This window comes from Triturus cristatus, chromosome 9, assembly GCF_964204655.1.
Source record: "Triturus cristatus chromosome 9, aTriCri1.1, whole genome shotgun sequence".
Taxonomy (NCBI): Eukaryota; Metazoa; Chordata; class Amphibia; order Caudata; family Salamandridae; genus Triturus; species Triturus cristatus.
In genome coordinates, this window is record NC_140592.1 from 1,034,108,682 (window position 1) to 1,034,134,045 (window position 25,364).

Here is a 25,364-nt window from a genome sequence, read left to right on the forward strand (position 1 = left end):
TGAGGCACCCACCCCAGTTCACTGACGTATGTTCCCTCATTTCTACACACTTCAGTGTGGCTCCGGAGCAACCTTCCTCGTTTCTGTTACTTTAGTGACTATTAGCAACGATTTCTCGAACTAATGTTTCTAGATAAACTTCACCAATCAAGAAATCTGGATTTAAACTCTATTGCAACTGCAACAGGTAAAGATCCATTTTGGACCTCCATGAGGTCTGCCTGTGGCGCTTGACATGAAGGCATGACTTTGTCATATGAGTAGTGCTGTAAATATAAGGCCATTAAAGACCAAATTTGTTATAGTGCGTGCCCATGATAACTGTCTGGCTCAACGCTGTTCGTCTTCTAGATCGTGGCCTCCCTTTTGGACTCATTCCTCACCTTCTTTAAAGCCCTGTAAAGACAAGCATTTGCAATGCAATAGGTCTCGCATTTACTAGAGTTTGAGCTATTTGCATTGTAGATTACAATGCCTTTTATTAATGTGTTGGTTTTTGAAACAAATAAATAAAAAATAAAAGGCATTGTCATTTACAATGTCAATAGCATAAACTCTTGCAAATGCGAGACCTATTGCATTGTAATGCGACACTAGATTCAGACAACTCCTGAAAACATGGCTCTTCATACAAGCATATGAGGGAAATGGTAAGCAGTAGGTTATGTTCCTGTTACTTAGTGTCAAAAAACTGGCTGGTGTGCGTGCGCTTTATAAATATTTTTAACATAACAAAATAACATCAAAATTGGCATATTATTCCCCAAAAACTCAGAATAGGTGTGATGTTTTTGCACATAATGATATCTGAACCCCACGGTGTAGGTTTTTATCTGGTGCAATGTTCCTGACTCTCGCCTGCACTTGTAAACTGGTTATCGATTGTATGATAGAGGTCAACACACAGTTGGTATTCATCGCTCATGCTGAGGAGAAATTGTGGGTTAGGTAATCTGTCACATCATGGTTATTTGTAGGCACTAACCTGTGAGCGTTGTACGAGGCATGTCCTTTCACTCCCCTCAGCTTTCCCCGAAGCCACCCAACAACTAGGTCACTCCAAGGAGCACCAAAGGGAATGGGGGATTGGGATAAAATAAGAAAACTGGCCAGCTGTTGACTACGCGTTGTCACACTAACACTCTGGTTCGGGTCCCTCAGTGGAAATGACTGAACTCTTCTCGTGTGTTTTGTGTTTCACATGTGATGTAGGAATAACACATTTGCGTTCACTACAAATGATATGCTCATTCACACCTTTCACTCACATTCAGTTTCTCTCACCCTCTCACTAGGTTGAGCTTTGATTTCCCTGGTTCTCTCAGCTAGGTTGTAGGAGGGGTTTAGGCAATTCACCAACCAGAGCTAAGAGCCCCAATGCACCGCACTTGCTTGGGGTCTTTAGCTTTTGTCTACAGGTTTTTAGTACCTCCGTGTAAAGTCAATATTCACAACTCACTAGCGCATGACACACCTACTCTACTTCCTCTGAAGGTCTACTTTATTGAAGAATCAGGGGGGTTTGGAGTTCTGTTTTACACTCTCAAGATGCACTAATTAGCTTGCCTTGAATCTTTTTCATAAAGCGCTGTTAGCAGTATTGCGCTGTTAGTGTTTTAGAGAAAGGGATTTGTCAGAGTAAGCGTCGGGTTGGTCTCTTTTTATAGCATAAAGTCTTATGCCTGTTAAGTGCTTCGGTAGTATTGTGGGTTAGTGCGCATAAGTGCTACTGCGAGGTACTACCACTTACTGAAGTTCTTTTGTCTTTGATTTCTTCAGGGCATTGCAGCTGGATTCAAGCTTTCAGGCTCCTTGAGATGAACCAAACTTATTGACCCTTTGCTATAATCGCGGCACCCGCCCTCTACTTTTAACATTGAAGCGCGGGTGCCGCGATTAAGGCAAAAGTAAAGAAATAGAGAAGAAAATCTATTTCTTTACTTTTGGTATCATCGCGGCACCCACGCTTTACTTATAACATCAAAAGTAAAGCGCGGGTGCCGCGATTATACCAAAAGTAAAGAACAAGCGGCACTGAAAGCGATCGCTATTGTCAACCAAAAACCAGTGGTGCGCGCGCACCACAGAGGAGCGGGGGCAAAGGCACGCCCATTCCCACTGGTGGCCAGCACGCACGCTGCTGCGCGTGCTGGCCACCGGTGGGAATGGGTGGAGCAAAGGTGGGACATGCGCCCGCCTTTGCCCAATCCTGTGCCGTATGAAAAAACTCAAAAAAAGCAGGCTAAAGCCAATAGCGGGCGGCGAAAGCCTGCTCACACGCACGAGCGTGTGAGCAGCTTTCAGAGCCCCTTTACAAGAGGTCTTGCGCTGTGCGAGCAGTGCTACGCACTGCAACGCTAGGCGCGAGACCTAAAAAATGGATCAAACAGGAGAAGAGGACGCATGGAGGAGATTCTTAATAATGCTGGTCGAGGCCTAAATGTAAGTCTTCTCCACTTCCAGAGGAGTCATCCTCAGAGCCTGAGTTAGTCGACATTACTCCTACCCTGAGGGAGAGCCCATGATGCCATTGCCTGCAATAATTCTAGGTCCCTTGCCTGTCCCCCTGCTGCCAGTGCTATTCAAGGCATCTGGGACTTATTCAGAGTTTCTGGTGCTTGGGGCTGATCAGCCTTTTTCCTCCATGGAACGATGGGGATGTTTTTGTGTGTGTTTGGACTTTTTGGGGGCTCCGCTTGTGGTACGGTTGGTGGGTCCTCCCATGGATCTATCCTTTATACTGATGCACAGGGAACACCTTAGGCCCAAAGAACGATGCAGATACCAATGGACCTGAAGCCGCCGTGCCCTGCTAATGCCAACATCCATCACAAAAAGACCAATATCATCAGAGCTTCTCTTGAGGTCCAGGAGAAGGTCCCAGATCATGGTAGAGGAGGAAAGATGTAGGGAAGAACAAAAAGATTCCTCTCTGGCCATCGTTACTTGCAAACAATGCACAATATCTTTGGCTCTGACTCCCATTACAAGACGATGATAGCAGAGCAGCCAATTTTCTGCCTCCACTTTCATCTGGCACTGGAATATTTAGCCCTGCAGAATGTAAAAGGGCTAGACCCTTAACTTGATTTACACATTGACCCACCCCCAGGGCGTATCCTATCGGAAGTGATCTCTTTCCATTGCAACCATAGGAAGGCATCTGATGTGTTGGAAATTATTTTACCCACTGTGAAATACCGGTTAAATATCCGCATGGATGTCCTTCAACGTGCTACTACTGTGGCCAAACCGTTACTGTCCTTTAATAAGGTAATCCAAGAAGTGTTGAGAGGTGCATGCTAAAAGCCCACATCAACTCCAGCGGTAGACCACATGGTGACAAGAAGATATGGGAGACATCCATTACAACGCGGTCTTTACACCGCGATACGTTTACAATGTGGTCATTACAACACAAGTTGTTACAACGACTTGCGCTGGATGGCGCAATCCACTAAGGAATAGTATGATTTACTATTCCAACACCTTCCCTACTGTTACGTAGGCTGGAGTTGGAATAGTAAAGCATACTATTCCTAAGTCCAGCGCCTCTAGCGCAAGTCGTTGTAACGACTTGCGTTGTAATAACTGCGTTGTAAACGTATTGCAGTGTAAAGACCACGTTGTAACGTCATACATTCGAAGATATAGACTGGCACGGGTAACCTACATGGTCTATAAGTGTACCCTTACCTGGAACGTTTATTTCTCTTTATGCAGCCTGTCTCTGGAATGCCTGTGGCTTTCTCAGGAACAGTATACACATTCACATGGTGACAGTAGTGCCTAAAATGTGTTGGACTAATTTAAGGAGCATTTGCACAAGTGGCCCACGATGCCCCTCAGCAAGTTATTAGGGCTGGACTGGACACTGCAGTTACCTCCTGAGTAGCCTTCCGTAGACACTCCGGCTTAGTTTGACTGATTTCTTAGGAGATATCCAAGTGGCATTGATGGATACACCTTTCAGTGGAGCCCTTGTCTTCGGGGATAAAGTTGACACCACCTTGGAGAGGTTTGGGCGTCCTTTCGACGGCAAAAATTATAGGCAGTTCTGAAAATGTGGCCGCTGTCCAATGGGATTTCATTTTTGACCACGCCAATCCTCCCAGCCTTCCCAGCAGCAGGATCTTTAGTTCCACCAGTATTATGGCAGAAGCAAAGAAAGGAACCGTCAAACCCTGCAAGCCTCCTTCTTTTCTTCTCCTATACCATCTGGGAAGCAGCCTTAGTTTCATCTCAAAGGCGCATGTGCAACCCTTGGGAGGATGGGTATCTTCCTGTCTTAAGGCCTGGAAGGATATAACATTGGATCCGTGGGTTTTTCCGATTGTAGAAAGGCGGTACACCCTCCTCTTCCAGCAGACCCATCCCCAAATCAATCCTCCCGCCACAGTTGTTTAGAAGACCATACTGCAGCAGCCTTGATTCACAAAAGAGCTGTGAAATAACTTGGTTCCAGATCTGGAAAATGGATAGTGCTGCTACTCTGGTAACTTCATGGTTCCTAAGAAAGATGGCATTTTTCGTCTAATCCTAGACCTCAAGTTTTTAAACTTTTACTTTTACAAGGAAAATTTCAAGATACTGTTGAGACTGTGGTCCAGGTTCTCACGGCAGTAGAAGTGGAAGACTGGATGGTGTCCTTCAATTTGCAGGTCATGTATTTTTACTTACCGATCCTGTAGCCGCACAGAAAGTACCTGCACTTTGTGCTAGGGTCTTCTCACTACCAGTCTATGACCCTCCTACTTGGTCTGACTTTGACACCTCTGCTTTTCATCAACGTGTTGGCATTTGTAGAGGCTCATCAGAGAAGGTCAGGGATCTCCACATTCCTACACCTGGGTGACTGGCTGCTCAAAGCCAGGTTGGGGAGATGGTGTAGCATCATCTGCACATACTTCAGTCACTGCTTTTCGACTTGGGCTTTTCCATTAATGTGCCCACGTCTCACAGCTCTGAGTTCTCTCAGCCCCTCTTGTTCGTAGAAATAATAAGTGTAAAAAAGAAGAAAAAAAAACAGCAGGCTTTACAATCTGTGTACCCAGGATCTTGAACAAGAATCCCCGTATCCATCAGGACAGCCCCAGTGCTGCTGCAAGTCAGGAAGGAGTTGAAGACTCGCCTCCTATGAAGAATACAACATCACAATCTTCTCTTATTTATTGACTTTGCTTGTCTTTGTCCATGCACGGCACTCTGCTGCCTTTTGGCTCGGTTCTTGCTATAGAAATGCCATATACATACATGCTTCCATATATAGAGACATTACTGGACACGGTGACAAGCTATCTACCCTCATTATCACTGATGGGCCTGAGTGTTTGGAGATTAGTGTCATTACACAATTATTTCTCTTGATCGCAGCTGAGCAGGTAATTTCATCCACCTAGGCCCCGCAGTGCACTGTATTTCTTGTGTCACTGGGGTGTCGGGGTGAAAGACTGAGAAGGTGCAGGTTGCGCCAAGAAACAAGTAAGCTTTTCAGGCCCGGTGTAGGGGGGCATGTGCCAGGCTGTATGCTGGAAGCAGGTCAGAGGCGGTCCCACCAAAGGGGTGCGTCCGAAGTCTAGAGGGAGGCCAGGTCTAGAGCAAGCGTCCGCCAAGGCAGAAGTCAGATGCAGGACAGAAATGGGTGCAGACTAAGTCACTTTAAACAACCGAAAAAGATAGGCACACAGAAAAGATGCAACAGCCACCGCTGAAGGTTAAGGACAGAGCAACGGACTTCTGCCTAGTTTTGGAGGTAGAACTCAACCCAGCCACTGTACATTCAGTTTCAGGTGTGGCTTCGAGCCCTGTTTGAATGGGAGGGCGACGGAAGGGGTGATAAGATGAGCCAGCCTTTAATCTAGAGGCATCTTCAGCTATAATGTCTGTAATCAATGTGTCACTATATCTCCTGAGTTTTCATTAACCGCAGGTGCAGATGGAGGGTTTTCTTCACTAGAATTAGCATATGTTTAGTTCCAGGAGAAGGGAGGATGGATTTGCACCTCACATTAAACCTGCCATCTTCCTCAGGCAAAATAGCCACCACCTTATAACCTGAGGAATAGACGGAGTGATACACAAATATTATTATTATTATTATTATTTGAGTTTTATAGAGCGCGAACCAGACCTGTGAGGGTATCAGAGGGCTTTACAGAATTGACAGGTGGAATACTGGACTTAGGATGGGTGGATACAAAAGGGGTAAAACAGTAGCTGCATTAATAAAAAGAGTAATCAATAGCACATAAAGGACACAATAGGGATCAAAAAGATAGAACAATAATACAATAATGTAGCCTTTAACCCAGTGTAGGATGTCAAGTAGTGTCAGGCTAGTATCATCCGGTACACCGTGGATAAAACCATACAAGAGTGAGAAACTAAAGTCGCTAAGGTAACTGAACTGCGAGCGTTAAGAGAGGAATTTGCCCATCAGGAAAGTTTTAGCCTCCTTTTTAAAGTGTGTCCGAGACGGAAGTCTTCTGATGGCGGGTGGAAGTGAGTTCCATATTCTTGGGGCGGCCCCAGAAAAGACCCGATTGTACGGTTTTTTTTCCCCCGCAAGCGTGCCGGTAGGAGCAACATGTCACTGGCGGACCTTGAAGTTCTGGCTCCTCCGGAGAACACGAGTTTCTGGGCGAGATAGGCTGTGGAATTGGCGTAAAGAGCTTTGTGTGTGATGCAAGCCAGCTTAAGTTAGATTTTGGCTTCGAGAGGGAGCCAGTTTAGAGCTTTGCTTTGAGGTGTGGAGGGATGTGGTTGAATTTCTTTGAGCCTGTTGGAGTCTGACGGTGGCGTTGAGGCAGACTTTCAATGGTGCCAGAGAGTTCTTGGGTAGACCTGCGAGGGTAGAGCAACCATATTCGAGTCTGGAGATGACTAATGCCTGGGTTGCAATTTTTAGGTCGGGTGTGTCAAGGAAAGGTCTTAGGTAGTTCACGTGAAATCTTGCTGTTTTGGCCATCGAGTTGAAATGGGCACGCATATTCAAGCTACAGTCTAGGGTTATTCCAAGGGATATAGCAGAGTCCACAATGGTAGGAGGGCAGTTTAGCGCTGCGATAGCCTTAATCCAGTCCTGAATGTCTGGATTGGTTTTTGGTGGGGAGATGAGAAGAAATTGTTTTATTAGCGTTCAGTTTGAGCTGGTTAGAGGAGAGCCAGTGAACGGTCACTCTCAAGACCTCATTCAGGGAGCGAATGTCCTCGGGAGAAGAGATTTTAATGTAGATTTGGGTGTCGTCCGCATACATGTGGTAGGCGATGTTGGCGGTGCGTAGCACAACTGTGAGCGGTTCAAGGTAGAGATTGAAGAGGGTCCTTGGGGGACACCAACCGTAATCGGAGAGGAAGCGGATAAGTTACCATTGATTAGGATTCTCTGTGAGCGATTCTGGAGGAAGGACCTAAACCATTCAATAACGGTGCCGTCCAGTCCCATCCTGAATTTGAGGCGTTCAAGGAGTTTCGTAATATGTGTCTCCCACAACCAATAAGGTGGCAAATATTATTCTGTGGATTCGTCTTTGATGAGGATTACATCTGTGCCATACTAGATAGCATTGGTTCAATTACTCGTTTTTGTTCTGCTCCAAAGGCCATTGATATTGCACGTTCTGCAGTTCAGATATCTTGTGTAATTGTGTGATGATATCATCACTTTCACCTTACCTCATCTCGACAACTGCCATTTTAACACTCAGCAAAATATGAACCTGTCCCATAAACTCAACATCTCCACACCCCTACACAATAGCACTGTTGGCCCAGAACTGCCCACCACCTCAATGCATGGTGTTTCTGTCGCCCAACTTGGAAATGCAACTAATCTAGGGTGACATTATTACTTCAGTCACAATATTAGCAAATTAGGAGGAGGTGTGACATTATATTTCCTTTCGCTCTCCTTTTTGGGTTCACCCCTTTTGAGCAATCTAAATCCTAACAGAGTTTACCATCCCAATGTCTTATGTTATCTATAGCTTATAAACCAAAGTTATGTCTCATAAGTACTTGATTAACCAGGATTAGTTGTTAAATCTCCAAACTATAAGTTCAACCTACTAGGATCAAGGGCTGCTCATTCTCCTACTGCCAGAAATTGATAGAAGAGATCATAATGTTTAATGGGATAGCATCAGCTGTCTTCTTCTGTGCCTATGTCTGTAGGCTCTTGCAATGTCTCTGCACTTGCTTTGCCTCTCGTATCATATCATTAGAGCCCCTAGACATTGATTCTTTGTGGAGCTGCAAAGTTGTTAGCAAAGGAAGGTGTGGGACCCTGCTCAGTAAATCTGTCTCTGCTGCTTTTGGGTCTGAATACAACTTCAGGTCTTCTTATAAATGCTCCCACAAGGGGATAGCAGAGAGACAGTCCAAGTTTCTGTGCCTAACAAAATGTGAAATGTAATGTGTGTAGAATGAATTTGTGTATGTCACATTTGATGCTCACGATCAGATGATTGTCTCCCCCCTCCCATGTAGTGTACAGTGCTCAATTGCGTCCTAGCTAGGTACATGTATACATCCATCCAGCAGGGTCTCTCAGCATCAGGATGTACAAACTGACCCGCATCATCTTCACAACAAGAAATTGCACTTATATTTGTAGTAAGTTCTAGAAAATATTTTCCCACTTGGGCATGCCTTTTTTGTCCTATTTCATCCTTTTTTTCACTGCTGAAAACTCTGTCTCCCATCTTTTGCTCCCTTTATTTTCCTCCTTGAGGATCTCTTGGAGACTTTCTTTGGTGGAGTTCGACATGTTGTGCATGTTTCCACCACTGTCTTTGAACCCACATGTTCTGAAGAATGTGAGGTGGCTGTGAGTGCAGGTAATGCTGCAGGCCAGTGCTTGTAGGGTCTGACACTCCGAACACCTGTTACTCTGCATCTTTCCCCCTTTGTGAGGCCCTGCAGTTCTATTAGTTGTACTGTGAAGGGCTGTCTAAAATGCCTCTTGCCAATTTAGTTGGAATAATATATTCTGGCTGCTCCACAAAATCAGGCCTCTGTTCTCTACAGACCTACTGTTCATGATCTTTGGAGGGAGTTATGCCAGCCAATCTGCAGCTCGGAAGAGCATTGTATTGTGGATTGCATCCTGCTATACTTTTCAGGGGACACACCCTCCATAAAGTGTTTATTCTCACCCCACCAGAGCTTAAGTAATCTGTTTGGTATTATGGAGACATTGGCCTGTTTGGGACATTTCTAAGGTGTCTAGGAGCGGTGGTCCACATGCATTCTCCTGCAGGTATGCTATTGAGGCTTTATCCTAAGTTAAAGAACAATTTAGCATGTTATTTCTGAGGAATCTGTGTGTTGACTTCTGCCTTGAATCTATCGCAAGGTGGAGAATGGGTGACAGAAATAACATTGGCGTAGGATAAAGTTATCTTAATATTGACTTTCGTACACCTTGTCTGTAACATTTATCTCACTGTCAACATCAGACGCAGCTCAGTCGTTGAGTGTACTTTGCTTTTCTTTTTTAAGGCGATTTGGTAAATATATGCACATCCACTATGTTAAGCCAAGATGCCACATGCTTAGTAGATGGTGGACACTGCTCTATTATCAGCAATCAAAGCTGTTTCTGGTCCAGCCACTGGATGGTAAGAATGGTTGTAACTTCAGATGAACCAATTTGCTTCTATTGAGGAGCTAATTAGCTCAGTTCTCTCAGTTAAATGTGGATCACCATTGTACCCCTGTCCAGTTTCAGTTTTCAATTATCTTAGTCAAGCCATCAGTCCCCCACTATTCACTTTTCCCAATTCTGATAACCCTATTTCATTATTGCCATTGGTGTCTTACAGTTCTAGTGGAACATGTTGCAAAAACAACTGTTTGACTATCTCCAAATTAATAGGTGCTTAGCTAACACACCAGTGTGTTTTCCCCGAACCCACAATGCTAAAACAATATTTCTGTTCATTCCTGATGATTTGATATATGGCCTTGATTTGTCTCGCATAAATGCCCTGATCAAGCTGGCCCTCTTTCGATATACGGTTGACCATTACATTCCTTTTAGGCTGTAGAACGCATTAGGCATTGTGGGTGTGTGCTGATCAGTGGTTTAAATCTTTTTTGTCCTGCTGCTTCCAAGCAGTAAAATATTTGTACTCTGTAGTCACAGAAAGGTACCTGTGGGGTACCTGAGGGATCTTTGCTTACTCCACTTTTGTTCATCGTATATGTAGTGCTATTAGCAAAAACCTTTTTGGAGTAAGGCGTTTGATCATACATACATGCTAATGACACTCAGATTTTACTTCGCCTTGGTAACACGCCTTCCTCCCACCTTGAATTCCAACAAAATATGTTTTTATGTAGCAGTGAAGTGGAAGCAACAAACTCAAGCTGAGTTTGGAAAATATACCATCACTGGTCAAATGTCTGAAGGGTTCAGCAGTAAATGTAGTCAGCTACTTTTATTAGTTCACGTTTCTGCAGTTGTCTCCTCCTATACCTTTCACATTAGAAAGTAGGTTCTTTTCTTTCTTATGGTAGCAAGCATATGGCTCTGACTGCTTTAATGAGCTCTTATCTAGACTCCCCTAACTCCCTGTATTTGGGAAACCCAAAGTTCTGTAATGTACAAATGGTAAAGAACACAGTAGTCAGGTTGGTGGCAGAAGCATCTTGTTTTGTTCACAGCAGTATGATTTTGCAGAAGCTACATTGGTTTCCAGTGAGTCAACAAATATTGTCAAGATTCATCAAGAGACACGTCAGCTTTTTTCAAAGGGTGCCTACGTAGGTATTATCCTGGGAGGACTCTTCACCTCGCTTCAGCTAATTTATTAATTATCCCAAGATTGTGCAGCCAGACGACAGGTGAAAGTATATTTTTGTTCTGTACTGCAAAGCTGTGGAAATCCCTTCAAGATGGCATACTTATGGAACAATGATTACATTGATTTAGATTGCCTTTGAAACTTTGCTTTTTGAACATGCCTGCTTGACTTATAGTGGATTGTCTTTGTTATTTACCTGGATTCTTCCCTAATGCGAAGTGTCTCTGGACCCTTTGAGTACACTCAAACAATGCGTACTAACATAACAGAGTATCAGTACATGCAGGTAAATAATGTGATAGAATCTATGAACCAGGCGTTACTGAGTCAGCATAAAAATAACTTTATCCTTTTTTCCTAAAATGTATGCCATGTATGAAGTAACTTATTTAAAAAACAAAAGCAGACAGCATAATGAAAAGTCGTTATAAGTATTTATTTGTACAACTGTTTAGTAATCATTTGCTCAATAATTTGCATTTGCAGGCTTCCCGCAAGTCTTTAATTGAAGAGCTTAAAGAAGTGTAAGTATTCAATATTTGTTCAATGTTGTCTTTAAGAAGCTCATCATTTTTAAATTGCTTACCTGTTGCTCACAAATTCCTTTACTCAGTTGCTTGACTGCATCTACTGTAGGGAGCAGTTCTTTATTAGTTATGAAGTACTCTATTAACTCTACAATACACAGTTCACATGAAATGGTTATGTTGTACTATATTTTTATTTATGGAATTTTAGTTATTTATTTATGTAATTTCTAAAGCAAACAAATAGACAAAGGGTGTCCAGGGGGTTGCAGAACACAATCTAAGACTTACACAAACTACTGAAAGAATAACCAGGTTTTGAGCTGTGTTCCAATAGCTGTCAGCTTGGTTTCACTTTGTAAATGAAAAGTCCTGCTTTGTGGCCACCGGAAAGGCATAGAATCTACCTTGTTGACATGACTTTTTTAGTCTTGGGAACTTTCTTGAGCAGAGGATGACTGTAAGGGGTGTTGGGGTGGATGAGAGATTGAGTAGTTAACAAGTAGTAGAGTTCTGCACAGTCTGAAGGTAGGTAGACACAGATATAAAGCATTGTTTTTAGCTATAGGAGGTGCACCGAACACAATGCATATAGTCCGTTGTTATTTTATCAATTTCTTCTTTTATTTCAAAATGAGTTCATAAAAACAGCCAACGCGTTTCGTTCCCCAAGGATGCAACTTTTTGGAACTTCATCAGGGCTTATACCACAATTTGTGAGATTCGAGATATAATAGAAATTGCTGTTCTGGGTTTAGAGATCCTTCCAAATTGTGATATGGCAAGGATTCTCACCTTTTGAAAAAGATTAGTATCAAAATACCAAATAGTAGAAGACGCAGCCATGTATTACGGTGGTTAATTTTCTTACCCATTACCGAAAGGACTATTATATCCGAGCCATTCTCTGAGGCGTTTAATTTCAGTCTGACAAAAGGGTGTTTACAATCAGACAATCAAAATCTGAATAAACTCAACTCTTTTTAATGAAAAGTGACTATTATGTTCTACTATTTGGTATTTTGATATTACAAAATGACAAACTGTAATTGAGTACAAGGCATTCAGAATACGGCGGCTGAGCTTTTATAACATCTAACTAAACACTCCTCAGTCTCTCACCTTCTTAGGGACTTACATTGGCTCCCATGTGGCAATCTTGTTCAGTTCAAGGCACTGTACTAAATGTATAAAGCCTTGTCTAATTCTGGACTGTTTTCTTAGGTGTTGCCTTATCATCCCAATCGGTCTCTTCGATCTAGTAATCTGATTTATGCAGTCGTTCCTTGCTCCTTTTCTTACTTGGGTGCAAAACGTGGGGATTCCCTTGCCTGCCTCACTTAGGCTCTGTAATTCTTTTGATAAGTTAAAAAACAACTTCTGAAGGTTATCCTTATGGAAGAGGAAGCCTCGCACACAAAATTGTGTCATTATTCATCATCGGCAACCTCTCCATCTTGGAAGGACAGTGCCTCCAGGGCGGACTCAACCTCCAGTCACAGCACTTGCACAGGAATTCTGTGACCGTCCAAATGGGACTTTAGGATGTTTGTCTCAAGGTAGGAATACTGGATTGCGTATTCTACCTGCTGCTGCCATACTTATTGTGGTAATTTGGTCTTCCCAGGAGGGTGTATGGTGGCTTACCTCCTCCTCCTCCCCCCTCTCTCATATGTGTTATAAGTATGTTAATAAGATGTACAGGACTTGATCACAGGTGTATAAGGAGTGTGTGTGTATCTGTTGCTTGTGTACTTCTCTCTGAATCAAGTAGGTTATTAATGGCTTCGACCACAGGACTGGTAAGTCTATAAGAGAAGCTTCACATACAGGCTATTAAAGATCCTATATAATATACCATTCAGTGGTGTCCCAACCCGATGTTGCTTACCCCTCCTAGTTCTTCCTGACAAAATGTTATCCTTAATAAATACTAAATTAAAAAAACAAACACCAGACACCCTTCGACACACATCAGCCCTATAATCTTTTATTCCAGCAGCCACTCACAAACTCTGACCTCATTCAGTTGCTCCCCACAAATGCAATCTAGTATCTCTGGTTGTCTTTTTGACACCCTGCTCTTGTTCTAAATACTTCCATCCTTCAAAACAACCTAACTCCTGCCCCCACTTTTCTGCTCCTGGGCTCAAGCTTCCTGCTCTCCACTTGGTCACCTGTCAAATGTTCTAATTCGCTCTGCATCTCCCCACTTCACTGGGCGTCTCTTTGTCACAGTACTCTGTGAGTTAAGTAGTCCAGCGCTGAAGAATTCGATATACTTAATAAAAGAAAACTGACAAGACATCTACCCTCCTCCATGATTCTGATGTTTAGGAGTTTGAATAGCTTTGCCAAGGTCTTTTTGACATTACTTCAAGTAAATTCCATTTTCCTATTTTTTTGGGGGGGGCTTCTTGATTCTGACTGAGCAAGGGGGGCAGCAGCAGCAGCCTTGCCCTACTTCTTTCAGTAAAATTCCATTCACCTGCATTGTTTTCAAAAAATGACATGCTTGCATGGGTGATAGATGTGTTAGTTGTTTTGATGTGGAAGACGAGGTGTTGCATTTCTTTTGTTTTCTCCACAGTACCACTCAGTAGGTCTTCCATCCACCACTCAGGGCATAGATGTGTTTTTAAAGTAATGGTAAGACCTCGGGGGGTCGATTCACAAAGGGCCTCTGCAGTCGTGGCGGAGACCCCGCAGTCGTGGAGGGTGCCCTCACTTGTGGCAGGACCTCCGCAATGAGAAACTGCAATGCGGAGGTCCCGCCATGAGTACGGGACCCTTTCATGACAGCGGAGCCTCTGGCTCGAGTACGAAGGCTCTTTGTGAATCTGCCCTCAGTGTCAATTCACTGGTTCTCGAAGTTCCAAATAAAACAGTATACGATTTGCCACTACCTGGCACTATGGGGAATTCTTTGGTAGTTGTTGCTCGTTGTTGCTGGTGAATCCGTGCTTGCATGGCAACACCCACGCAGTTGCACCCTGCACACACTAGTGTTTACTGGCAGAGGCCCCTGCTGGCATGTTATTCCTGGGGGGCGTTGGGGATCTCAGCAAGTGAGTGCCTAGTATTACATAATTGGGCAGTAGCTCATTAACACAGCCTACCATCAAGCACGCTATACATTACAGAAAACTGAGGGTATAAGATGTTTTGTTTGTTTTGCGCAATCTTTTGACACGTTAAGTCCCTAGGTATTTTGATTCCAGCACATAATAGTTTAGAAATGTACCATTACAAACCACATTATTGCACTGTGCTGCAATCCCACTTTTTAGTATACATTACCTTTATTTGTTTTGCTTTTATTTTGCGTACAACAGTCTGGTAGTTTTGTGTTACTTCAGGGTCACAGTTCTGAAAACCTTGCAGCGATTTCTCAGCCTCTCATCCTTCGAGGTTGCTGAAATGAGGGTTATTGTGTTGGTAAATTGTCTAACCTTTAATCAGCGTCTAGAAAAAAAACAATTTGTGCTGTGCACTATATTGGTGTATTAATTATTATTATTATTCTGTCAATCTATTCTGTCTCGAATTAACACAAGTCTCTTTATCGAAGAATCCATGAGAAGGATGGAAAGATTAAAAAGACAGAAGAGCTCCTGCAAGCGGAAGTCCTTAAGACATCCAACAAAGAGGAAACTGTCCAGGTATTTTGTCTTTGGTTGCACCGCCAAAAACATGGATGGGTGTATCTAATTATGTTGAATTGTATTCTATTAAAATAAAATATTTGTATAGTGATTACTACCTTTCGTAGGGCGCTGATGCACTTGTCCATGTGTATGTGGGTGTTTGGAAGAGTATTGTTTTTGCGCCAATGTAAGAGGTGTTTCCATGTCGTTCCACACTACTGATTGCGGTTGTTTTATGTGAGACATCTTTTTGTAATGTGATAGATATGGAACTGTGAGAGATGGACTTGCATTTTTGAAATGGATAATATGCTGACAGTCTGATTTCATATTCTGGTTGCAGCAAGAGGTCATCCACTCTGTGATATTATGGATCTATAGAATGCAGCAGGTGTTAATAAATAGTGAGGGGGGAGATCTGCCTGTGTAGACTGTGTTGCAGTCCTCCTTTATAGGATTGCCATTATGAGTTGTCAGTCGAAGAGATTTGTCAAGTTGACTGCTTTTTTTTCATAGTTTTTCTCATTCTAGGATGTCAATGCTCAGAGTATGGGATTGTTTGGGACCTGCAGGGTGTCAGAGTCCCCAGAAACCAGCAGTTTCTGTCACATCTCTTTAGTCCTTGCAGGCCTGTCTGATTAGCATTGGGTGATTAGTTAGACTGTGTAGGTGCCATTCAAATGCTAGCAAGGATTCACCAGTTCTTTCATATATGATATGCCCGTCCTGTTGAGGATAAGGTAATGAATAGGCATATATGATGATTTGGTGACATGGATTATATCAAATTGATACTGGGAGGACTGTCAGAGTCATCCATCTTGTGGTTAGCGGTTAGAAGGTAGGGTAGACATATTGCCCTTAAACTCAACCCGGATAATTATGGGCCCAGAGGCACAGGCCCACAGCCATCTGTTCCCGTCCCCTCACTCACCTACATCCGCCAGCATCAGAGATGGAGAAGAATCTTTCCCCATCTGAAGAAGAAAGAATCCCTTTGAACCTCCCTGAGCAAAAATAACCCTTCTAACATTAACCACCTGCTCTAAGAAGGTGGTATATGTTGGTTTGAGCACATTAATTCTCCTGGAAGGTGGTACACATGTGGAAATGAACCCAGTACTACTGGGTCTGCATGTTATTACTCATTTTGGGGGGGATAACATTTCATCCTAACCATCTCACGGGGAGATACCGTCTGGTATCATTAATTCCAGCCTTGGGAAATAACGGGGAATTCATAATTGGGTCTTCTGTCAGTGAAGTAGGGTGAGGGGGTTCATCATAAGGCAGATTGCGGATCTTGAGGTGCAGAATGACAGCGCGTACTTCTAGTGCTTAGAGGTATAATTGCCATATTTCATATGTATTTACAGGTCGTTTTCAGGGTATGTTGATTGGAGCTCTCTAATTTGAATTGGATGTCTGTCTTTTTGGTATATTGTGCTGGTCCATACTGCTCCATAGCTCTTGACTATGCTAATATTGGTAGAAGGATTAACATTCTGGGTTCTATCCCAGGGTCAGCGGTGGATGTAATTATCTAGTAAATCATAATTTCACATCTGTTTTGATCTTTAGATTCTCCAGGATGCTTACAATCTTGGCAAGTAATGAGTTACAGAGCTTGCCAGATTGTACAGAGAAAAACAGAGCCTCCTATTGATTTTCTTTCGGAAGCTGGTGTGACAGTCTACACCAATGGGTATCCATTTCTGCCCCTTCCCTTTTAGCCCTCAGCTAGGGCTGATATGCATGTGGTTTGTCTAGTTGTGTAATGGTTCAATGAGACGAAAGAGATGGAATGAACCGAGAGTCCTCAAGATTGGGTTAGATCAATTTAAGTGGTTCATTCTTTTTATCACTTTTCGTTTATTTTTTTTTCGTTATGCCTAGATATGGGGTTGAAAGCTCACTGTTCCACAGGAACACTACTGCATACCACGAAGGACCAATAGGGTAAGACATAGCTAGGTTTCCATGTGTTCTCATTCAGAGGACATGGCCTTCTAGCTCAGATTGTTCTGGTCTTTTTAGGGTAGGGTCAAGACTGATTTCCAAATGGGTGCTTTGTGTCTATCTTTAATAGCAATTCAACGAAACCACTGCCTATAGCAGTGACTAGAATTAATGCAAGGATTTTCATTCATCACTTTATCCCTTTGCTATTTACAATTTTGAAGCTTGTTACGGTCAGACTGTGCAGTGATATGCATTCAGAGGTTATTCTTGCAAATTTCTGCCTTCAAAGTTGTTTCTGTAATTACCTAAGTTCTTCTTTAACAGTAGCTCCAATTAAAACGGCAGACACCAAAGAATTGCGGTGCAACATTGAAAACTTGATTTTCGAAACATAAAATTTGTATACCTCATTCACTCCACCCACCAAAAAGCCAGAGGTTTCAGTCGGCAAGTGATAGACCCAGACTCTTCAATCTCCATAACATTTGAAATTAATGAATGCTGCAAACAGTATTCATTAAGTCACACCAAAAACGACACTGCTCACAATAGCGTCAACAGTATTGTCCACATAAGCTAGCAGAATGACCCAGGCTCAGTAACTCTTATTTGTAGTCTGGTGGTTTTTTACATGTTTCATAGTATAGTTGGGGTTGAACTGTTTGGTACTTGAATATGTCTGGAAGGGTATGTCACTACCGCATCGGTATCTATGTGATACCATATGGCTCTCTCTGAATCATAGGTGTCTTTTGGTTGTGTGTCCTCTTCCTATGTGTGTTTGTAGCTTTTGTCGCTGGATATCTGGTACTGAGTAGATGATCTTTCTACCTCTTCATCATCTGTCGATCGGTCTTCTATTTCCTTTCTTCTTTTTGATTTTGAAATAAGCAGTTATGAAACCAAATTCCTTTGCTCTTTGCAGAAGAGCTGCTATTTTGGCTTACATTCTACATTTTTGTTTTTCAGCGTTGTGTTTTTATTGTTGATGGCCTTGGTCCTCTTCTTAGGTTGCTGAGCTTCAGAGTCTTTATCCTTAGCCTTCCTCTGGACTTGATACTCTTTCAAGTTAGAGCCAGATGGTTTAGGCTTCTTCTGCTCAAGGGTATCTTTTTGTTTCAGTACATGTGTTGAGTTGGTATTCTTTTCAGTTGTCTATAGTTTCAACCACAAAGGTTTTGTTTCAGACTTGGAATCAGGCTCTTTTATCCTGATTTATGAGTTGTATCTGTTTCCCCTTTTTCAACATCGAAAGTACATCCGTCCGTACCACCTCAGGTGCCTCCTTGTATGATGGAGTCATGTCCTTGTTTGCAGGTTCCATCCCACATGAAGACACCTGAAATGGTACCGAGATATACTTGAGATGCCGAAAAAGCATTTCTTTCCTTTGTGCCTTTTCCATACCCTCTAAAGTGTCTGAGCCCTCTTCAGAGCATAGTGTGCCCAAAGTTGTCACATTAATGTTTTTCCTTGTTCAATTGTGTTTCTTTTTGTTATTTTAAAGGCCTTAATGCAAGAAATTGAGGATCTGAGGAAACGAAATATCCACCTTGAGAACGTTGAACAGGTACAATAACATCTTTGAATTTCAGATGTGGAGCAGGCCACAGTATGTGAGCTTACCTTTCGAACATCTTCCATTAAAAGCAACTCCTGTATTTCTCGTTGCTTTTGTTGCTTTGTGTGTTAGCATGCAAGCACGGTCTAATTGAGGGCGAGAATAGACTACCACCACCAGCTAGCAGGCACTATATGCCCCTCCAGAAGTGTCTGAGGTAGGAGTGAGAATGAGGCATAAGTGCAGAGAAAATGCCACTTTCCTGTGGCAGCACAAATCTTCTCTATATTTCTCTACTCTAGCTTTGTAACCTCCCTCCTCTCCTATCTTTTCTCTCTCTCATGCATACAGATTCTCTCTTTTACACGAGCTGTTGGGCTGTATGCAAGACGCTGTACCTCAAAACTAACATATGTCATGTAATCACCCATCCCTTCCCTCTTGGGAAATATGAAAGAGCCCTTGGGAGCCTTCAAAGTTAGATGGAAAGTTAATAACTACCTAACGCTGGTCTTTTCAAATGCTTCAGATACTAACATTGACTGTACATGATGATTGTAAGCCTGCATGTCGCCTTCTGTGGAGAATTTTAATCATGTATGCTAATTGTAGATAGCAGAAGTGTAAAAATGCTTTGTCGAAATACTAAGCCATAGGGTTTTTTGTATACACTCAGACTACTGGTTTCCGATGGATATTTCTATCTGCATATTCCTTATCCTTTGAATCTTCCCTGGGCACCAGACTGCATCTGGAAAACTCTACAATAGTTCCTGTCACAACTCTGTTTCACCTCAGGATGTGAAAACACTGAGCTGCATATAGGCACCACCTCAGTGCACTGATGTCACTTCCTGTTTTTCTGCACTCTTTGACGTAGAGTCGAAGCACCGCTCCCAGATTGTTGGGGGATTTTTGCAAAGTCTTGCAATTTAACTATGACAGTTCACAGGTATGTCTCCTCCCAAACACAAGGAGTTGAGAAATGCATACTTGCAGGAAGCAGTTATCATTCACAGAACTGCACATCACATGTCTTTGGTATTTCAGCTCCAAATATGATTCCAAGTCCTGCTAGCATGCTCTGACACATCCAAGGGCTATCATGCATCTGTTAAGTCACTGAACACCAACAAAAAGGGTCTGTCCTGATCGCAGTTCTCTTTACCACCCTTTTGGTAAATCCAGGACAAGTTTGAAAGACAAGCCCAAACACAAATTTTAGATGTAAAGCCTTAGCTGGGTACCTCCTGGTACTCTTGCTCCATGGAAAGTTGCATAGTTGATGAGTCAAGTCAACACCGCAGCAGATTTAGGTCTTCAGGGAGGCCATGACGCAACTCTTGCCCCTCTGGTGCTCCTCCAGGCCCCACTGATCCATCAAAGCCTCCAGTTAGACTTCTGCCTCTGACCGACCCCACGCGACCTCAGCCCTGCTCTCCACCTGTGGTGGACCACACTCAACACTTTTGTAACAGACCCTGTCTGTTCTTCATGGTTCAAGACTGGTTCTGGGAAATGCCCTGATTCCGCCATCAATTCCACAGATGGCTTCAGCAAGAGCTCATTCTTTATCACACTATGAAATCAGTTAGTTACAACCTCTGTTTGAGAATGACTCCACTTCTGAACTTGTACCATTCAGTATTACAGGAGATTAGACACCGTTTTTGTCAGTAGCCCTGATGCCATTCAAGGGGTTCAACCGGTTCTCCAAAATGAGGACGACGATGATCGGTGGACAACTTGCTGACTCCCGTCACACCCCTGCACCCCAAAATAATGCTACTAGCCTACAACTTGACCTTTAGAATTGCAGTAGCTCGCACACGTCACCTAAGTCTTAACTGAATTTGTCAATAGCCCTTCCTACTGAAAAAAGTACCTCTTTTGAGGTGGAAGTGCATAGGACTGCGGAGGTATTGGACTTGTAGTTGCCCATGGTGGGCATTAAGGAAACTTGTTGACTGAAATTCTGTAGCTTGGGTCCAAAACCTGTTCTATTCCATTGTGTGGCAACACAGACCAGCTCCTTTCTCAAAATGTAGATGCTGGCCCAGGTCCTGTTAGCCGTCGATCCTGAAAACTGGATGGTGTCTTTGGATTTTACAGTGCATAAACTTTTATGTTTCTAATTCTGCATTCTCTTCCCCGCTCACCCAGGAGTGTTCATGAAGGTGATGTCAGCCTTTCTTTGCAATTCCGAGAAGTACATATTCCTGTACCTCGCCGAGTAGTTGCTGAAAGCAGGATTTTCTCAGGTGACAATTTTGTTTTCGGCGTGGTTGCAATCACAAATCAAAATCATATCTTTGACCTGAACTGCGGATTCCCTTTATAGGGACCATCTTGAACATGGTGGCTTTAAATGCCTTTCTGCCACCGTAATGAGTCTGCAACATTCAGCCTGTAATACCCATGTTTTGTGCATGCGCTCTTTTTGTGGCGCAGAGTGTTCTGAGGCTTCTTGGCCCCCTTTTCTCGTGCATGATGCTGGTACCTGATGCCCATTGCCATGTGCAGGCTCTGCGGTGAAACCTTTCCCTTCAATGGGCACAGCACTGAGGGTGTCTTTCAGACAACATCTGCTGATGTGAACAGGCAGCCCTGGGCTTTCAGATGTGGATACCAACCTGAGGAACGGCAAGCCATTCTCTTTGTCTCATCCACACATTACAGTATTGACAAACACTTCATCTCTGGACTGTTGGGTTCACCTGGGCAAAGTGAAGATCAGAGGACTCTGACGCCTCTACATCAGCCTTCTGAAGCTGGTCACCGTCCATCTGGCACACAAAGCCTTCTTTTTTACCTTCCATCAAAGGAAGTTTTTTTGTCCGTTTTAGCAGACATGACCTTCATGTGGTACTCCACCAGGCTGCTGGGGTAATGCATTCAGTTTCTGTTGGCTGTCAAGCTCTAGAGATGGCTGAATCCTCTTGGCATCTCGCCAACGGTCAATCACTTAGCTTGTTCCCTGAATATCAGACTTAGCAGGTGTTGTCTTGCTGATCACAAGTGGCACCTGCTTCCAGAAGTGACAGTGGCCATATTTGCTCAGTGGGGCGTGCCTGTAGTTGATCTGTTCTCTACAGCCAAGAACTTAAAATGTCCGGCTTTTCCGGAGTTTCCTTCTCAAGTTTCACTAGAAGACCTCTGACTTTAGTTGGACTTCGCCCCCTTTACTTATTTCCACCTTTGGCACCGTTTCCACAGGTCCAGTAAAAGGTCATTGGGGACTGGGCACAGTCCATCCTGACTGGACTTGAAGAGTCTGGTGCTCAGACTAGCTGCATCAGGCTAGACCTGTAGGAAATAAGATACAGCAGGAGTACCGACATTTTTTAACAATCGCAAGGCCTGCAAAACACACAGTTTACATAACTTAAACGAAGTGCAGACTGTACTAGATTTTGGTAAGTGTACATATGATACTGTAGTAGAGTAACGGGCTGTCATATAATATGGAGTGGTTCGGTCCGTGAATATGTGCATAGGTAATGGCTCCTATCAGGGGTCCGAGGATGGTAGGGGGAGGAGGGGGGATCTATCCTTCGATATGTCGCCCAAGGGGTTCAGATTATCCTGTGCTTTTTTGGGCAGCCATGGGCTAAAAACACAGCGATTTCTGCACCCATACATCTGTCTAGTTCGGTCTTTCATTTGCCTATAGTCTGGGGAGAAGACCCTTTCCACATCTGGGCAATATCGCACTTGGCGATAGTGAGGGCTAAGAACTGTAAATGTTGCTTGTATTTATTTCCCCCAATGTCGTCTGTACTGTGTAGGCGGAAGAGTCCTGGGTCGAGCGGGAGTTCCGATGATAGCACCTCTCTTAAGCATGACGATACTCTGCGCCAAAAGGGCTGCAACGCAGTGCAGCTCCAAACCGTATGTAAAAAAAGTCCCAAACTCCCTTTAACACTGTAAACATGTAGGGGACTGGATAACACCCATCTTCCATAGTCGGAATCGTGTATAGTATGCGCGGTGGAGATATTTGAACTGAATTAGGCAGTATCGTGTGGACACCGCAGCGCCTCGGGGACTGGTAATGGCTTCCGCGCAGTCGTCGTCCGTCAGGTCAGGAATATCAGCTTGCCACGCTTGTCTCGTCTTATCAAGCGTCGTCTGTGTGTGGGTCATTAATGTCTGGTATATTTGCCAGATTTTTGTAGGCCCACATCAGTAGGCGGCCCTCCAGAGGGTGAAACTTTGGAAGGGTCTCCAGGGCACGAATAAGGGGGTCAAAGCATGGCGGAATTGGAGGCACTTGTAAAATTGTGTCCTGTGTAGGTGGAACTCTGCCTGTAATTGTTGAAAGGATTTCAATGTGGTGCCCCGCATCACATCACCCAGGGTCGATAATATCCCCACCAGGTCCTACCCGTGCAATCCTCCCAGAGCCGGCACCGGGCGGAGGTATGTGCTTTGCCATAATGGAGTTGTCTGGGTCCCGCGCCATCCCATCTGTCTGACCATGTTGTGCCAAAACTGTATCACTACCCTACTCGCCGGGGGTAAAAAAATCGAGGTGTTTGGTGCTATAAAGGAGCTGGAGAAGGGCCCCCCCCCCCCCCCCCCCCCTCCATTGCCGCATGCTCAATCGCGCACACAGACTTTTGAATCTCAAGATGCTGCTTCTTATTGCTATCATCTCCGTGTGTTTCACTAACAAGTTGTAGGCTTTTGCAAAGAGGTTAATGTGTATTGAAAAATCCTAATCGGTCCTGTGGCAGTTTCCACATGCATAAAAAATGGATTATGATTGTTCTGTGAGGTTCTTGAATCTTTTGAATGTATAATAAGAATACCCATGTCAGATGACATGTAGCTGATTCATTTTCATGTGGATTTCACTCTTTCCTGCTGCTACTGTAACTCATGCCTTCCATGCACACTTGAGGATTGCACAAATGAGACCAAGGGCTCCTGGAATTTGAAATGATTCATGCTGATTAGCTCTCAGCATGGCTCTGTTGTAAGTACCTCAGAACAGGGACGATCTTAAGAAAAGGCAGCTCTCACATGCCAACATCTCCACAGTGCACGAGACCTATACTAAAGATCCTTTCTTTATGAAGGCACCCAAGGCTTCATTTCTTAGGATTTTTACTCCTAATAACCTAGTTAGCATTCTGAGGCCAGATGCAAGTGTTCACTACCTTGACCCAGCAATCCTCAGTTTTCACTACAAACTCTCCACTTGATGCCAACATCTATGTGCCATTTTACTGATCCTCTAGAATCAAGTTGCTAATCCTCCGCAGTTAGAAATGTCGTCAACTGTTAAGTATCGAGAAAGCCCTCAGCACAACTCTTTTATGCTCGCTTCTACATGCAGATGGAGGCGGGATGGGGGGGTATTGGGGTCATGTCACCTTTTCATTGACATGATCCTATTTCTCTGTAATGAATGAGGTTTGAGGTTTTCTGACTTGGTTATTGACCCGTGATCTTCAGGACCGCCCCTACCTACGATGCTGGCATCCTCCCTGCAGAGGAAAGTGGGAGTAAGAAATCTGGCTCTAGAGTGCACATAATCTGGCTTCCCAAGAGCAGTTCTGAAGTGTGCTACGGGTTCTTTTCAGAACTTTAACGGGACAGTTCATCTGACAGGGCTGTAAAGAAGAGAGGTTCCAGAAGTGGGAGTATTGGACTTAGGCTGCCTTCCTCACTCATGTCAAGTTTCCACCATTTTGAATCCCAACTTCATTTTGTGCCAACAAAAGCAAAGTTATGTGTATTACTTATCAAGATAATTTACCTTTAGGGGTACTGGATAAAATGCAATTAGTATTATGCATCTGATTTTCCTTTGTGTTTTTTATTAGGCATCTGGTATGTCTCAAGTTCAAGAGAATCAGTAAGTATGAACTGCCTGACAACAGATACGCTTTGTTTACGTTTTAGTGTTTTTTAAAGTCCTGCTTTTATATGTGAACTAGTGTCTGTGATAAATGAATTCTTCATTTAAACTGCATGACCTGCAAAAAACCTGTGCACTAGAGGTAGAATGTTAGCTGTGCTAGAGTTTGTTTCAAATATCCAGCCATTAATTACCTCTTTAACTCTTACTTTTACCTTAAACATTTCCTACTCTGAGTCCCAATGTGTTGTGGTGTTTTTGTACGTAGCAGGTGACATTTGATCTTCACTGTTCTGGCAACTACTACTCAAATGTTCACACAAAGAAGCTCAAACGTGGGAAACACAATGAGGTCTATGCCTGATCTACCAGAGGAAAATCTCTCCTTCTGCACTCTAAAGCATACAGTTGGAACAGTGTGTTTGTGCTGAGTTATTGTATTGCAGATGTTATTAGGAATCTCTAACTAGAGAATACTCTGGATGTTTGTTGTTCGGTCACCTTGGTTAATTACTAGTAGTGTGTGTGCTTTAACAGCTACCCTAAGTGTATATGTTAAAGCACACGCACCACAAATCTGAACTACACCAGAGTCTGCACCCTTGAATATCCCCCAGGCTCCACACTGAATCTGGAGAACTTTCTCACCAGGGCTCCCGTACTCTTGTAGGTGGTGTTGTGTTGCTCCCCGCTGGCTCTGAGCCACCCCGAAAATGATGGAACTGAGCCGCATATAACCCCAACCATTATGTGCTGATGTCAGTTCTTTTCCTTCTGTACCATCCTGTGTGGATCCAGAGCTCCATTCCTGTCTTTGTTGATTTATGACATAGAGAATGCCCCCTCCAGAAATGACAGACTTTAGGCTGTGCCAAGACTGCAGCAAACAGATGTCGGTCATGGTTCACGAGAGGTTTTACTTGGTGCCTGTGCTCCGTTCATGTCTCCAAGGCATGTGACCAATGTGCCCTAGGTTATCCAAAACTGGGA

General features: G+C 43.5%; 1 protein-coding gene across 32 annotated transcripts in view; it reads left to right on the forward strand.

Annotated features, from left to right (window-relative positions):
- Window positions 1–25,364, forward strand: part of KTN1 (kinectin 1) — a 484,843-nt gene that overhangs the window by 315,967 nt on the left and 143,512 nt on the right. For all 32 annotated transcript variants that reach the window (XM_085626790.1, XM_085626798.1, XM_085626810.1 and 29 more), the window contains exons 21-24: window positions 11,295–11,332; window positions 14,907–14,997; window positions 18,452–18,514; window positions 24,340–24,371. In XM_085626790.1, coding sequence (XP_085482916.1) covers window positions 11,295–11,332; window positions 14,907–14,997; window positions 18,452–18,514; window positions 24,340–24,371 — 224 coding nt within the window. The remainder of the gene's footprint in view (window positions 1–11,294; window positions 11,333–14,906; window positions 14,998–18,451; window positions 18,515–24,339; window positions 24,372–25,364) is intronic.